Below are 17,145 nucleotides of genomic sequence, written 5' to 3'. Positions count from 1 at the left end.
AATTAACAAAGTATCAATTCTATTAGGTATTCCTACTACCATTCTACTTAGATTAAAAGAATCCACTATCAGGGTTGGCCCGGTGCTGTAGTGGTTAAGTTCACACGTTCTGCTTTGGCAACCCTGGGTTTGCATGTTTGGATCCCAGGCGCAGATCTAGCACTGCTGGTCAAGCCATGCTGTGGTAGCATCTCGCATAAAATAGAGGAAGATTGGCACAGATGTTAGCTCAGTGACATCTTCCTCAAGCAAAAAGAGGAAGACTGGCAACAGATGTTAGCTCAGGGCCAATTTTCCTCGCATACACACACACAAAAATCCACTATCAATCTCAGCCCAACCTCTGTCCTTATTATCACAGTTTTCAAATTAGTAGAGTTGGATTTAATGTGATTTTACCATTTGGAACATGTACACAGTTGGGCTCATGATGAAGTCATACCTGGCAGTATCCAATTTTGGGATTCCTGTATGCATAAGCAGTGAGTACCCGCCTCAGAGCAGATATGCCAGTGTCACTCTGAAAGGCTGGGTGCTCAGGGAGGGAGCGGCGCAAATCACGTTCAATTTCTTCAGTAGCCAAGTTGCTGGTCCCTAAGGACTGCTCAACCACTTCAGCATAATAGCCGGGATTAGCAGCCATGTCATTAACAGCACCTGTAACATACAAAAGAACAGGAATATAATAAAGCTACTATGTGCATATATACATGAAGAATTGAATTACCTTTAAATTTAGCTTTATGCTCAAGTGATATCTGAGTACAAACAAAAGAAAAGAAAAAGCTTCACACTAGAATCTATAACATCAGGACACTAACCTTATCCAACAAAATAACATTTTCATGAAATGTTTTTTTCCCCTTAACTTTCCTTTGACACTACAGATGGAGATTCTGCCCCCTCCAATTAGTCATATCTTGCCTAATAAACTAATCTGCTCACACAATGGACGTGTGGATATAGTACACATAACTATCTTAACCTTACTCTCTTTGACTAGTCTGAACTCATGATGATTAAGACTTTGTCCTAGCCATCTTTGTAATTATTTTTATTTAGTTTAGTGCGTAACTCCTAGAAGGGGCATAGTTAATGTCTGTTAAATGAATAAAGTGAATAAATGTAATACCTGAAAAAAGCATCCAGAGCTCTCCTCTTAAGGTCTCTGGAATCCCTCGTACAACCAGATCTCGAGTCTTTTTGGTCCGAAACATGCTAACACCACGCCCACATTCTGCAAATAGGATGTTCCATGACTGTTCCTTCATCTTTTCTTTTAACTATAACAAAAAAACCAAAGCAACTAAGGTGAGAAAGTAACTTCTTTCAAACAACTTGATAACTCTCTTCACCATGAAACAATACCTACGGAAATCAATAACACAGAAAGTCAAAATCAGTATTCACAGAGGGGCCAAACACTGGACCACTGTCATCGTGAAAATCTTTTAAATCCATGTGAGCAAAACAGCTTTAATTCACTATTTTAATTCTTAGCTAAACTCACATAAAAATGGGAAAAGCATGACACTTAGGCGGTAAAGCTTTGAACCATCATTCTCCCCAAATTACCTCAATTAGGATTGATTATTAGAAATCTACACAAATAAAACTCAATGTTCAACTTTCACCTTTTATCTTAGTTCTTGATAATAATCCTTTTATGTAAGGAACCAAACAAGTTACACAGTAGCACCTGCTGGAAAACCTTTTCAAGCCCAAACGAAGAGTTTTCAGATGTAGTACTTTTTAGTCTGCTTTAAGATTTTTATTTTTGATCAACTGTTTCAGTCCAGAGATTTAAATATTTTGTTTTCCTACCATTTTGGTATTAAGAGTCTCCAAATTCTGAGGGTGAAATACCGTCATTAAGGCTTCGGTGTTCACAGTTTTACTGCATTCTCTCTGACATGTCAAAGATCGTACCTCAATATTATCAGATGGGTCTGTAGAATCAGAACTAATTGGAACCTAAAAAAGAAAGAATGTAAATTGTTCTAAATGTATGTTTAAAAGTTTGTGCGAGAAGGAAAAGTGCTAATGCTTTATCCGTTACTTATAAACCACAATCTATATAAATAATAATATTAAAGCAATATCTCAGAGAGACATTGTTTTTCTATCAAAATTAGAGATGGCAACAAGCCAACTTCTGGAACAGCAAACTCAGGACCTTAAGTGAACCCACTCCCCTACAAAAGCAACAAAATTCTGGCAAAACTTTGAAAAAAATAGTTCAGAACATTGGAAATTAATCAAAGGCACAGAATAAACTGAAAACCATCAACTCAAGCAAAACTAATGAACCTCACTAAGAAGGCCAGAGTTTGCGAAGTTTTAACTTGAGGCTATTACCATCCCCACTCCCTCCCAAGCTCTACAGTGTGGTAACCATGAAAGGCAGCATTATCACAGCCAATGGATCTTTTGGAGTTTCATTAAAAGCCCCATCCCCAGAACTCAGTCAATATTTTGACCAAACCAGCAGCTCCCTCGAAAATCTCCATTCCTAGGGGGTTGTTATCATTTGATTTGACTCAGAGCTCAGCTCTGTGAAAAAAAGCCCCATTACCAAGGCATTACAGAAAACCATAGCAATCCGCTGATAACATCACAGCTGCCTAAGGCTGTGATTTCAGTTTAGGGCAAATAAGAGCCTGGCTAAAAATTTAAAAGGAAAACCTGGAGAACCAGATGACCACAGGGAACTCTGAAAGGTTCCAACATATTCGTGGGGATCTGGAAGTATGTGTGCATGAACAGTGCTGTGAACCTGCCGGGGAAAGAAATGGGATAGGAGAAGGCCCCAGTCACTCAGCTCTGGCTGACTTTGGAAATAAGAAATCAAAGCTAAAGCTTATTTATAAACTGTCTGAAGTTTGAGGAACTCCTTTACAAAAAGATCCCCTTGACAAAAGGTAGAAAACTTAATGGTTCAAGGCATTTAGGGAAATCTTCTGACCCATCATTGGCTGACCACTAATTTATACTGACTCAGGGAGTGATCCAAGAAAGCCAGGTTTAAAAATGAAAACAAGAACTATTAAAAAAAAAAAAGCAACAGAAAGAAAATGTCCCTAAAGGGGCCTAGTTCTTGGATTTTGCAAATTAAGAATGTAAAGCAGCTATTATAAATATATTCACAAATCTAAAGGAAACTATGTTTAAAAAAATAAAGGACCCAGTTAAAAAGTGGGCAAAAGATCTAAACAGAGACTTCACCAAAGAAGATATAAAGATGACAAATAATCATACAAAGAGATGCTCAACATCATGTCATTAGGGAACTGCAAATTAAAACAACAAGGAGATACCTCTGCACACCTATTAAAATGGTAAAATTGAAACCACCGACAACACCAAGTGCTACTGAAGATGTGGAACAAGAACTCTCATTCATTGCTGGTGGGAATGCAAAATGGTACAGCCACTTTAGACAATGATATGGGAAGTTTTTACAAAGCGAAACATAGTCTTAGCATATGATTCAGCAATTATACTCCTAGGCATGTATCAAAGTAAACTGAAAACTTATGTACACACAAAAACCTGCAATTAAATATTTATAGCAGCTTTATTCATAATTGGCAAAAATTGGAAGCAACTAAGGTGTCTTTCAATAGGTGAATGGATAAACACTGTGTTATAGCCAGACAATGGAATATTTTTCAGCAATAAAGAGAAATGAACTATCAACAAAACTAAGAGTTGATTTTTTAAAAGAGACTGAATTTGTAATCCAAAACCTCCCAACAAAGAAGAGTCCTGGACCAGATGGCTTTACAGGTGAATTTTATCAAACATTTAAATAAGAATACTAATCTTTCTCAAACTCTTCCAAAAAATTGAAGAGGAGAGAACACTCCCAAACTCATTTTATGAGGCCAGCATTTCCCTGATACTAAAGCCAGATAAGGACACTGCAAGAAACAAAACTACAGGCAAAAATTCCTGATGATTACAGATGTAAAAATTACCAACAAAGTACTAGCAAACCGAATTCAACAGCACATTGAAAGGATCATGCTCCCTTGGAGGCAAGGATAATTCAGCATACACAAATCAATAAATGTGATACACTACATTAATAGAATTAAAGATAAAAATCATATGATCATCTCAATAGATGCAGAAAAAGCATTTGACAAAATTTAACATCCTTTCATGCTGAAAACTCTCAACAAAATCGGTACAGAAGGAACATACCTCAATATAATAAAGGCCATATATGACGAGTCGACAACTAACATTATACTCCATGGTAAAAGGTTGAAAGCTTTCACTCTAAGATCAGGAACAAGATAAGGGTGCCTATCCTCGCCACTCCTATTCAACATAGTACTAGAAAGTCTCAGCCAGAGAAATTAGGCAAGAAAAAGAAAGAAAAGGCATCTAAATCAGAAAGAAAGAAGTAAAATTGTCTCTGTTTGCTGAAGATCTTATATATAGAAAATCCTAAACACTCTACCAAAAACCTGCTAGAATTAATCAATGAATTCAGTAGTTTCAGGATATAAAATTAACAAACAAAATCAGTTGTGTTTCTATACAGTAGCAATGAACTATCTGAAAAAGAAATTAAAAAAAAATCTTATTTACATTAGCATTAAAAACAACAAAATACTTAGGAATAAAATTAAACCAGGGAAGTGAAAGATCTATACACCAAAAACTATAAGATAGTGATGAAAGAAACTGAGGAAGATACAAATAAATGGAAACATATCTTGTGTTCATGGATCAGAAGAATTAATATTAAAACGTCCACGCTATCCAAAGCCATCTACAGATTCAAGGAAATCCCTATCAAATTTACAATGGCATTTTTCACAGAAATAGAAAAAAATCCTAAAATTCATATGGAATCACAAGAGACCCTGAATTGCCAAAGCAGTCCTGTAGAAAGAAGAAAGTTCGAGGCATCACACCTCCTGATTTCAAGCCATATTACATAGCTACAGTAATCAAAACAGTGAGGTACAGGCATAAAAACAGACACACAGACAAATGGAACAGAACTGAGAGCCCAGAAATAAACCCACGTATACAGTAAACTAATATTTGACAAGGGAGCCAAGACTACTCACTGGGGAAATGAATTAAGAACTTAAACGTAAGACGTGAAACCGTATAACTCCTAGAAGAAAACACAGGGAAAAATTTCCTTGACACTGGCTTTAGTAATGATTTTTTGGATATGACACCAAAAGCATAGGCAAAAATCAATAAATGAGACTACATCAAGATAAGAAACTTCTGCATAGGAAAAGAAAAATCAACAAAATGAAAAGGCAACATATGCAATGGAAGAAAATATTTGCAAACCCTATATGAGACAAGGGGTTAATATCCACAATATAAAAAGAACTCACACAACTCAATAGCAAAAATAAAAAATCCAATTTAAAAATGGACAAAGGACCTGAATAGCTATTTTTATAAAGACGACATACAAATGGCCAACAAGTACATAAAAAGGTGCTCAACACTACTAATCATCAGGAAATGCACATCAAAACCACAATGAGATATCACCTCACATCTGCTAGAATGACTATTATCAAAAAGAGGGGCCGGACCCAGGTCCGAGTGGTTAAGTTCGTGCCCTCCGCTTCGGCAGCCCAGGGTTTCACTGGTTCGGATCCTGGGTGCAGACATGGCACTGCTTGTCAGGTCATGCTGAGGCAGCATCCCACAGAGCAAAACCAGAAGCACTCACAACTACAATATACAACTATGTTTTACTGGGGGGGCTTTGGGAGGGAGAAGAAGAAGAAGAAAAGATTGGCAACAGATGTTAGTTCAGGTGCCAATCTTTAAAAAAAAAAAAGAGGAGATAAGTATTGATGAGGATGTAGAGAAAAGGGAACCCTAGTGCACTGTTGGTGAAAATTTAAATTGGTGCAGCCACTATGGAAAATAGTATGAAGGTTCCTCAAAAAATTAAAAGTAGAACTACCATATGATCCAGCAATCTCACTTCTGGGTATTTATCCAGAGGAAATGAAATCACTATCTTGAAGAGGTATCTGCACTCCCATGTTCACTGCAGCATTATTTACAATAGCCGAGAAATGGAAACAAACTAATTGTTTGTTGACAAATGAATGGATAAAGAAAATGTGATATATATACACATATACAATGGAATATTATTCAGCCATTACAAAAAGAAGTCCTGCCATTTGTAATATGGATGGACCTTGAGGGCATTACACTAAGTGAAATAAGACAGAGAAAGACAAATACCATATGATCTCACTTATATGTAGAATCTCAAATACCGAAACTCATAGAAGCAGAGAGTAAAATGGTGGTTGCCAGGGGCTAGAAGTAGGGGGAAATGAGGAGGTGTTGATCAATGGGTATAAACTGCCAATTATATGAGGAATAAGTTCTAGGGGTCTAATGTACAGCATGGTGACTAGAGTTAACAATACTGTATTGTATACTGGAAAGTTGCTATGAGAGTTGATTCTAAATGTTCTCACTATAACAACAACAAAATGGTAATTATGTGTGGTGAAGGATATGTTAACTAACCTAACTGTGGTAATCATTTCAAAATATATACGTGTACCAAATCATCACATTGTACACCTTAAACTTACACAATGTTATATATCACTTATATCAAAATAAAGCTGGAAAAAAAGAACCTAGCACAGTTCCTGACACACATGGCTGAAGTTCAATAAATATCTGTTGGATTTTTTTTTAATTCTAAAAAAAAGAAATGAGCTAGCAAACCACAAAAAGATATAGAGGAACCTTAAATGCATATTGCTAAGGAAAAGAAGCCAGTTTGAAAAGGATATATATGGTATGATTCCAACTATATAACATTCTGGAAAAGGCAAGATTACAGAGACAGTAAAAAGATCAGTGGTTGCCAAGAGTTGGGGGGAAGGACAAACAGTTAAACCAAGGGGATTTTTAGGGCAGGGAAATTATTCAGCATGATACTATAATGGTGGACACATGATATTATGCATTTGACAAAACCTAAAGAACTGTACAATACAAAGAGTGGACCCTAATGTAAACTATGGACTTTAGTTAATAATAATGTATCAATATTGGTTCATCATTGTAACAAATGTACCATGTAAATGCAAGATGTTAATAATAGGAACAACTGGCAGGGTAGAGGGTGGTTGTATGTATACGAGAACTCTCTGTATTGTCTGTTCAATTTTTCCATAAACCTAAAACTGCTCTAAGAAATAAAGTCTATGAATTAAAAATATAAAGGAAAGTATGTCCCACCAAATAGTGCATATCAGAAAAGAGAAATTATTTTTTTAAAAGAGAATCAGTCAACAAAGTATGAGGATTTCAATTTGTTCATATCCTCCTCAACACTTGTTATTGTCTGTCTTTTGTATTATAACCACCCTAGTGGGTATGAAATGGTATCTTATTGTGGTTTTAATTTGAATTTCCCTAATGACTAATTATGTTGACCATCTTCATGTGCTTACTGGTCAATCCCTTACCTTGTTTGGAGAAATGTTTATTCAAATCCTTTTACCATTTTTAAAAATTGGGTTTGCCTTTTATTATTGAGTTGTTAAGAGTTCTTTATGCATTCTGGATAGATGTCTTTTACCAGATAGATAATTTGCAAATATTTTCTCCCATTCTGTGGATTGTCTTTTCACTTTCTTGATGTTATCATTTGTAGGACAAAAGCTTTTAATTTTGATTTAGTCCAATTTGCCTATTTATTTTCTTTTGTCATGTACTTTTGGTGTCACAGGTAAGAAAAAACTGCCTAGTTCAAGGACATGAAGATTTACTTCTATGTTTTCTCTAAGAGTTTTACAGTTTCAGCTCTTACATTTAGGTCTTCAATTCATTTTGAATTAATTTTTGTGTATGGTCTAAGGAAAGGGTCAAACTTCATTTTTTTTGGTATGTTGATATCCATTGTTCCAGGACTATTTGTTGAAAAGACTATCTTCCCCTAGTTGAATTTACTTGGCACTCTTGTTGAAAAAATCAATAAATCTAAGAGTTTATTTCTGGACTCTCAATTCTATTACATTGATCTATACGTCTACCCTTATGCCAGTATCACACTGTCTTGTTTACTACAGCTGTGTAGTAAGTTTTGAAATTGAAAAGGGTGAGTCCAACTTTATTCTTCCTCTTCAATACTGTTTTAGCTATTCTGGGTCCCTTGCATTTCCACATGAATTTTATTATCTCCCAAGCTTTACTTTTTAAAACAGATCAGTTACCCAGCTTCTGTGGATTCTAACTATACCAGAAGTTACCACTAGAGGTACTACTGTTACCACTAGAGGTAGTGAAAAAAAAAGCTCGCTAACATAATCTCTTTAACTTTAGTAGCTTAAGCAAGATGAAAAGAATGCCCATGACTGAGGCAGAGGAAACGTAGAAGCTTAGGGTAGAGCAGTCCAGCGGTGTTTCAGCTTGAAACCCAAGAAGCCAACAAGCCCTAGAAGGGTTGGATATTAAGAGGATTCAGGGAAAGTTAGAAAGGAGTATTCAAATCAATGTCCGAATATAAGGGTAGGACAGAAGAAGCTTACAATAAAAAATAATGATTAGCGAGTATAGGTCCAAATTACAACACTTCTCTTCCTTTTTAAAAAGCTTTTATTGACAAATCTACTTACTGTTCATTTTAAAATTTGCTGTTTTAATGAGGGGTTATGTTTTTGCAAAACAGATTGAAAAATTCATGGTTGTAGCTCTGGATCTCAAACAAAGTACATTCCCTTAGTTTAAGGCATATGACTGAAGTACCAGTTTATCTATTAGTAATATATCCAAACCACAGGACAAGTATCCAAGAAGGCAAAGAAAAATAATCTAAGTAATGAGATCCCAAACATAAATTTATAAAAGGGATGGCAAAAGTGCCAGTTCTATCTATGATTACGTCTTAAGCATTTATAAAATCACATTAACACATTCACCTTCAAAGATGTTGGCTTAAAGCAATTTAATATTGGAATTGTTTGAAGAGTATAATAAAGTAGATTATTCAAGAAACCAAGCTTAAATTTCTGAACTTTTTTTTTCGCTCTGGCTCTTTTGAATGGAAAGTTTTACCTCATGGCCATTCCGATTCTATATGCCCATTAATTTGGGTGCTCACCCTTGTGACGGGAATAAATTTGGCACTCATCAGACATTTAGTGCCTAGGCAAAATCCAATCATGTGAGGAAGCAACGTAGGTTGTTGACTCTATAACATGTACTCTTAGACCAGTTTGGTTTTTGGGTGACTTTAGAAGTAGTATATGGCTTCTAACAGTGAAGGAAAGACACGGCTAAGATTAACATTTCTTTATGTGTAACTGTTCTACAAACTACCAGATTTAAATTAGAATATCTCACAAACTCAGCATAATAATGATGCTTGGGGTCCAGAAACGACCTGTAAAAGCAAAAATTATAACAAAAAACACAAAGAAACACTTCTCTTAAAGATCAGAAGCTTATCTTAACATAGGCTCCTGTTCATAGTGAATAATATAAAATTAGTGTTACTTTTACTTTTAATAAAATTTGTTTTCCTTGCATAGAAATAAATCTACTCCTTACAGCTAAAACACCTATGTCTAATTTATAGTTACAGGAGACATTACTTTATTCTTATTAAAGTAAACACCAGTTGCTCGGGTTACACTATAATTTTTATCCACATTATTGTGTAGGATAAGGAAGCTATTACTTCTAATTTAAAAACTTAGAAAGATAGATAGTGCTGGTTATGAGAACTAGTGAAACAAGTATGTTTACATATGCTTTGATAATCTGTAGAAGATATTTGCCCTTTTAAACACTTTAAGGCAAAGCTCAATTTCTACCCCGTCTTGACATTCCATAGTTCCTAAGATCCACTTATAATGCAGCTTCAAAGCATCAAGTAAAGGATATTCAGCAGTGCTCTTCTTTCTTAGGCCACTTTGCTTAAAACTTAGCTAAAAGGGCTCATTTTTCTTTCATTTAGTAGTTTTGAAAAATTACCGTATCTAGTCATATTTCTTGAGTATATGTGTCAATAAAAGTTAAGAGTAATGTGTTTTCTAAGCACTTAATTAGAATTTTTCAAAACCTGTGTATGTACCCAGATTTTAACATAACTTAATAGAATGTGGACAATTTTAATTGACACATTCAAAAATCTGGACAGAACTGGTACTTACCCATAATCCCAACTACTTCTGGGAACACTTTCTTTTGCATCAGTTTTTGATGTACTCAAAAGAAAAATTTCCTAAAGTCCTTTCCGTATTCATATTTAGATTTGTTGATTTAAACTGCTTTGAGATTTAGATTAAAAAGTCTTGTTGTTTGTGTAAAATTTACCAGATATGGTAGAATTATAGAATGGAATTTTTTCTTTTTGTTTCAGCATTCTAGGTGTAGCTATAACATAACGTAACTACAATTTCTGTCATTTAGAGATCAAATGGAACTAGCTCTTGTTTAAAAGCTCTGCTAATTTTTAAAATGTGCCATCATTAAAGCTAGACATACACAGATAATACTAAAACAAGTCAATATTTTCACCATTGCTAACATAAAAATCTTAAGTGAAAATAGGATGTTATGACAAAACAAATTTCCAAGAAAATTAATATACTGACTGGTATTTTGTACATATCTTTACTAAAACCTCTAAATACAGCTAAGAGAAACTAGAAAATTGTAGAACTCTGACATACATCTGAAAAGATGGTAAACTCATTTTGAAACAAAATTCTTTCTTGACAACTGAGTATACCCAGTATACTAGAGGCACTTGAGAGTTTTCAGGGGAAAAATTCTAGTTCTTCAGGTTTAAGAGACACAGATAAATTGAAGGAGAAGGAAACATAAGAAGAGCACTAAATCTAACACACTGAATCTGAAATGGAATAGGACAGGAAAAAAAGTGATATAAGAAAGAATATGAGACCACTGGAAGAGAAACTACGAAGACTGATCAGATTTTACTTGTGTCCTCACATCAAACTAAGGAATATCCTGGGTACATACTTGAAGAGAATAAAAGATTAGAAAGTTGGGGCATGAAAACCGATGGTCAACATGAAGGTTCTGTGTCTGGAACTGAGATATATGTATTTTTTTAATTACATGTTTTCATTGTGCTTTTCTATTATCAAACGGAAAGTTATTCTTATCAATACTGCATTATAATTGACTTAATGTAATATTTCCAGTCTCTACTCTGGAGAGAGAGGCAAGAGCCTCTAAAATCCAATCCAAATAAAATATAGCCAGTAAAGCCAATCTTGATTTTTTCTTTGAAATTTTAATTAAAATATATATAGTTACAATGTGGTAAGTCTTATCAATCTATTAAAACATGTTCCCAGGCATTGAAAAAGAAAATTAATTGGAATTGTAACTATACAGTTCCATGAACGACATACTAAACATTAAAATTAGGCTCTGAACCACTCTTTGCCAAGAATATTTCCCTTCTCTAATATTAAACTAGTAAATACATAAGCCACTATTTTGCTTTGGACTAGATTATGTAAATAAGGCTGGCCTACTGGTTATTAAATAAAAGGTAGTCAGATTGGTTTAAGATTGCTGCCCCTCTATAAGAATAAGAGGAGAGGTCCTTTTTCAAGGCATTCTCGAATTCTCAAATACAGTTTGAGTTGTTAAAAGCCATGATATATGAAAATACAAGGTGTGTACATGATAAACAGTAAATATAGTCAAGAAAGACCAAATGATAATTTTTTGAAAGTATGAGTTTCTAAAAAAGGATAGTCCTTAATTCTTACTTCTGTTTTATGGTGTGACTTAGAGAATACAATTTCTTTGATTTTAGTCTTTTAAAAAATAAACCTAAGTATGAATAAAAAAGGTACTATGAACTCCTTTTGAAAGAACGCACCACCCGAAACACAAACCTTGTTTTCAAACTGATTTGATTACTATATAATTACCTCTGTGCTAATATCATGATACTGAGTTGAAGCTGCCCCACACTTGAGCCTGAGTTTTGCCACCAGTTGCTCAAAGTCTTTAACTTCAATGAAGCGAAAAGCTGTCTTTCCTTTGATGCTAATGATGACAGATTTGCTGGACTCATTTGTCTTATCTACGGCTAAGACCTGCGGGGTGAAAACATATTACAAATGAATCACATTTTCCCTTGTTGCTGACACCTTAACGCAAAATGTTTTTAGCTTACCCTTTTGTGGCTAAAAGTTTGGGCCTGTGGTATGACTTACTAAGAAATAGACTTTGGAGGGGCTGGCCCCGTGGCTGAGTGGTTAAGTTCGCGCGCTCCGCTGCAGGCGGCCCAGTGTTTCGTTGGTTCGAATCCTGGGCACGGACATGGCACTGCTCATCAGACCACGCTGAGGCAGCGTCCCACATGCCACAACTAGGAGGACCCACAACGAAGAATATACAACTATGTACCGGGGGGCTTTGGGGACAAAAAGGAAAAAATAAAATCTTTAAAAAAAAAAAAAAAAGAAATAGACTTTGGAAACTAGTTGTACCACTGATACAAGGAACCTCAGTGCAAGTTCTTTCACTTCTCAGGGAAAAAGTTTAACTAACTTGAAGCCTTTAAAAATGATAAATTCAGTGCTCCAAAGCTGACTACTTCTGACTTACAAAAAAGCTATCAGTGCCATTCTTTTTGACTGTGTGTATCAAATGCAACAGTCTAAGTTTTGGTATTAATCTCATAAATGTCTGAGTGATCATGTTCCACTGAGTCATCCTAAACCCTTATCTTGTTTATCAATTTTTAATTTTTTTCTATTTTCACTTTCAGTAAGAGCTATAAGGCTCTTATCCTAGCTCTCTTACCCTGAAGAATGGTAGTCTTATCCTGAAGAATAATACTGAACTTAAAAAAATGATTATTTTAAAATTACTAAAAGGATGTTGCATATTGAGCTTATAATAATTTACAGAACTAAAGGACAATTTACTCTGTGAATGATAACATTTTCAAACTGAAAACCAATATATATCCAAATTTACATTACCTCTCGTAATGGAATGATTACACTACACAGATTGCCATCCTGGCTAGCAAAGCAGATATAGTTTTCTGAGATGCACATTTTTCCATGAGTATTGAAGTGACTGAATGGTAGCCATAAGAAACACTCATGTACTTCTTTCAAAGTCTCTTCTTTGGGTAGCCTAAAAAAAGCATTAAACTGCTCACTGTGGGCTCGATTTTCCAGACCTCTGTAGGAAAGAAAAAAGGGGGGCTCAAATGATGACTTCTAAAGTGTACACATGCCTATATTGATTAATCTAAATGTGCTGTAAAGCAGAAAGATTAAACACTACATGCTATGTTCTTCAACAAATTATGAAATGGAAGAAACACATTGATTCCTAACAAATTTGTTTGTTCTCTTTTCCAATTTTGTTTTATTAGTAGATTACAATGCGCAAAAGTTAGAGATGATGTAGGTCTTCAAACCATCTGTTAAGGGGTCATTTGCTGGAAGATTATTATTATATTATTATATATTCATAGTGTGTGAATATGGCTAAAACCAATCTTGGCAGACAATAATTTTTATATCTCATTATCAGAAAATCAAGAGAGTTCCCCAATTCAAACAAAATTAAAAAATGAAAATTTATGGCATCAAAATTTAGGAAGAATAGTGCATAAAAGATAATATTAAAATTAAGCGAAGCAGGGGCTGGTCCCGTGGCTGAGTGGTTAAGTTCGTGCACTCTGCTGCAGGTGGCCCAGTGTTTTGTTGGTTCGAATCCTGGGCATGGACATGGCACTGCTCATCAAACCACGCTGAGGCAGCGTCCCACATGTCACAACTAGAAGGACCCACAACGAAGAATATACAACTATGTATCGGGGGGCTTTGGGGAGACAAAGGAAAAAAATAAAATCTTAAAAAAAAAAAATTAAGTGAAGCAAAAATTTAAATGAATGTTTAAAAAAATCCCAAATAGAGGCAAGATGAAACAACATGCTTACACAGTACTGGGCACAGGATATATGCCAATAAATACAGATGACTTGTTAACTGATATATAAATATATAAATAAAAAACAATTGCTTAAAATAATACAGTTTTTCTAGAGGGACTAAACACTTGTGCTAAGCAGCAATGCCACCTGGGATAGTGAGTAAATTATGCAAGTTCTAACTCAAAGCCAACAAAGTTAAAACTAAATTCGCCATTCCAGCATATACTATTTGAATATGTGGCACTTCATCATGTCTTTCAAAATAATTCTGGTAAATATGAACAGAAAACCATATCAATTTTAACCTCACTTAAATTATACTTTGGTGGGTTATTTCACTATTATTTAAAAGGATGAGGTCTATTTATATGAAGGAAAAGATGTCCATGGCATGTTATTTTAAGGGGGAAAAAAAGCAGGTTGTAGAATAATATGTGATGTTTAGTCCCATTCATGTTTTTTGCAAATATTTTTTCAACTCAAGCATTAAAGTGCCTGGAAGGATATACACTGATCATTTGTGTTTTCTTGTTGTTGTTTTGAGGAAGATTAGCCCTGAGCTAACATTTACTGCCAATCCTCCTCTTTTTGCTGAGGAAGACTGGCCCTGAGCTAACATCCATGCCCATCTTCCTCTACTTTATATGTGGGACACCTACCACAGCATGGCTTGACAAGCAGTGCCATGTCCACACCCAGGATCCGAATCGGCAAACCTCGGGCCGCCAAAGCGGAAGGTGCGCACTTAACTGCTGTGCCACCAGGCTGGCCCCTATACTAATCTTAACTATTGTTATTATGCTTATGTATTGTTTAAGTTATAGAAGTAATACATATTTGTAAAAACAATAAGCCAAAGCAATAAAGATATTCCATTTTAGAAAAAAGTTATTCGGAGATTAAGTCTAAGTAAGCTATTATTCTTTTTATCTTACTAGAAAAAAGGATTTAGCTATATATGATTTTCAATAGCTTCTCTTATAAATACACATAGACAAAAACGGATTTCCTATATCTCATTAAATACAGACTTGGTAATGAATAACTCATTTATAGATGACCATTTAGAGGATATTTGAAGGGAAATAAAATGATAAAAATTTTATGTTTATGGGGGCCAATCAAGGAACAAATTACAAAAACAAATGCCCAACTATAATATAACATAACCAGGATTCTTAATCCTTATAGAGTTCTATTTATAAATCATGCACACTGGAACCTAATTTTGGTAATAAGGAGTAAAAAATTCACCTCACTGATCTATTTTTTAGAGAAGCAAGTAGGCTCACAAAGGAATTCTTATGCATATAGATTTTAGGAATTGTCTAGAAACAGGCAAGAGGAACAACTGTACCCAGTTAGGGCTATGTAGTAATCACACAGCCCTCCAGGTCACTCATTCTGGTCTGTCCATAGGACTGCGGCTTAGGTTCCGCTTACATTTTCCCATACAGTCTATACCCTCATCCTCCTTGCCAGAAGCTGCTTTCACTAGCTATTTCTGGATCTTCTCTCTTCCCTCTGTTTGGCATGCTCATTTCAGTCAACTGTTCTGAGTGTTGAGCAGGATGAAAGGGCTCTGGTCAGCTTCAGCAAACCAAATATAGTAGCAAACAGCTATCAGATACTTCTGATGCAGGCACTAATGGTGTTTAATACTTATCTAGTGCTTTCTATTTTACAAAGTGCTTTTTCACACATTATATTGTTCATTCCCTCCCAGTGCTCTCTGAGGTATAAATGACAGATGAGGAAGTGAGGTCCTGAGAGATTATGCCTCATCCAAGGGTTGCTCTACTCGTTCTAAAGCCCTTGCTCCACTGATCCCACTAACCTGCCTCTTCATAAAAAATGATGCTGTCTGTAAATTATGTTTAAAAATAAACAGCACATTTAATAACTTTGGACCTGAAATTATCTAGACTATTGACAGAGAAATTTAGAGTTAGACTAACCAGACACACAAAAATCTCCACATTTCTAAAAGCACTCGAGGGCAAATCCTACTGGGATCTCAAGAAGTAATTTTCAAACCTAACGTCTATTACTTCTTAGGATTAAATTTCATGGGGAGAATACTATTCGTGAAATGCATATGAATAAACTAAAAAAAAGCCACTCGATGATTAACTCTAAAGGAAAACTATTATGTAACACAGAACAGTTAATTTATAATGCTAATCAATGCTACCATTCTTTGGTCAAACAATACTTTAAAAAATAAATCTTAATTAAGCTTTGAATACCTTTTGGTGATTTGTAGAGGATCATCAAGGAATGGGTCATTATCAAACGTTTCCTTATCAAAAAGTCTCTTTATAGCATAGTTTGCTAGCTGTTCCATAAGAAGGTATGTTTGGTTAATATGCAAAAACATGGAAAAGTAGTGATTCTCCCCTTGGGAACACACATGAATACTCTCTGTCAGTATGACATTTGAAGTCTTTTCAAGTTTTGAGACAGCATCCCAGGAGATGATGAGTTTTACTGCAAATAAGAGTCATAAGCAGATATGATTAAATTTCTCAATATTGATTAATGTTTGTCACTCAGGTCTTTCAAAACAATGGTTAACCACTTGAAAAATGCTATGAACGAAGAAAATATTTTAGAGTTCAAGATTAGTTAAAATTTTCAAGCATAACCATGAACATACAATAATTACTGATTCTAGGAAAAGATATAATTCTAAAGATTTTTTTAAAAGTTATTCTGATTTTATATTTAAATCTGCTACTTTACATAATTACATAAACACAGATGTAAAAGCTATACGTGTGCTATGAACAGTACTGTTTGATTCTTCTTTGCAGCTGTGGGCCACTAGGTACTATGGCTACTATATTTATCCTTTGAAACATGGATTGAATAAAGTAGGTAGTTTAGAACAAGGAAAAGAAAAGAGTTATATGCCAGATGACCATCATCACTTATTAAATATTCATTCACTTCTCACAAAATGCAAGGTATTCTATACACACTTCTAATGGTTCCTATATTAAGCAACTAGCCTTAAAAGGATTCTTTCTCTAGATGAAGTGAACTTTTTAATGTATAGTTTAATTACCCTTAATATTAATCCTATTACTTTATATACAACCTAACACCACCACAGAGTTGATAGGTCAGTCAGCAAGTTCAAAGTCATGGTAAGTAAC

At 34.8% G+C, this 17,145-nt stretch overlaps 1 protein-coding gene across 2 annotated transcripts in view; it reads right to left on the bottom strand.

The window, feature by feature from the left end:
- TBC1D8B (TBC1 domain family member 8B) overlaps positions 1–17,145 on the bottom strand; it is a 67,677-nt gene that overhangs the window by 33,608 nt on the left and 16,924 nt on the right. Inside the window, exons 5-10 of one of the 2 annotated variants that reach the window (XM_070606144.1) lie at positions 16,234–16,474; positions 13,017–13,224; positions 11,955–12,122; positions 1,825–1,974; positions 1,133–1,283; positions 443–657 (exon numbers count right to left, since the gene is read on the bottom strand). In XM_070606144.1, coding sequence (XP_070462245.1) covers positions 443–657; positions 1,133–1,283; positions 1,825–1,974; positions 11,955–12,122; positions 13,017–13,224; positions 16,234–16,474 — 1,133 coding nt within the window. The remainder of the gene's footprint in view (positions 1–442; positions 658–1,132; positions 1,284–1,824; positions 1,975–11,954; positions 12,123–13,016; positions 13,225–16,233; positions 16,475–17,145) is intronic. The other variant, XM_070606145.1, reaches the window with a different exon arrangement.

This window comes from Equus przewalskii, chromosome X, assembly GCF_037783145.1.
Source record: "Equus przewalskii isolate Varuska chromosome X, EquPr2, whole genome shotgun sequence".
NCBI lineage: Eukaryota > Metazoa > Chordata > Mammalia > Perissodactyla > Equidae > Equus > Equus przewalskii.
The sequence above is the reverse complement of the archived record's forward strand: the minus strand, read 5'-3'. Positions and strand labels throughout refer to the sequence as shown.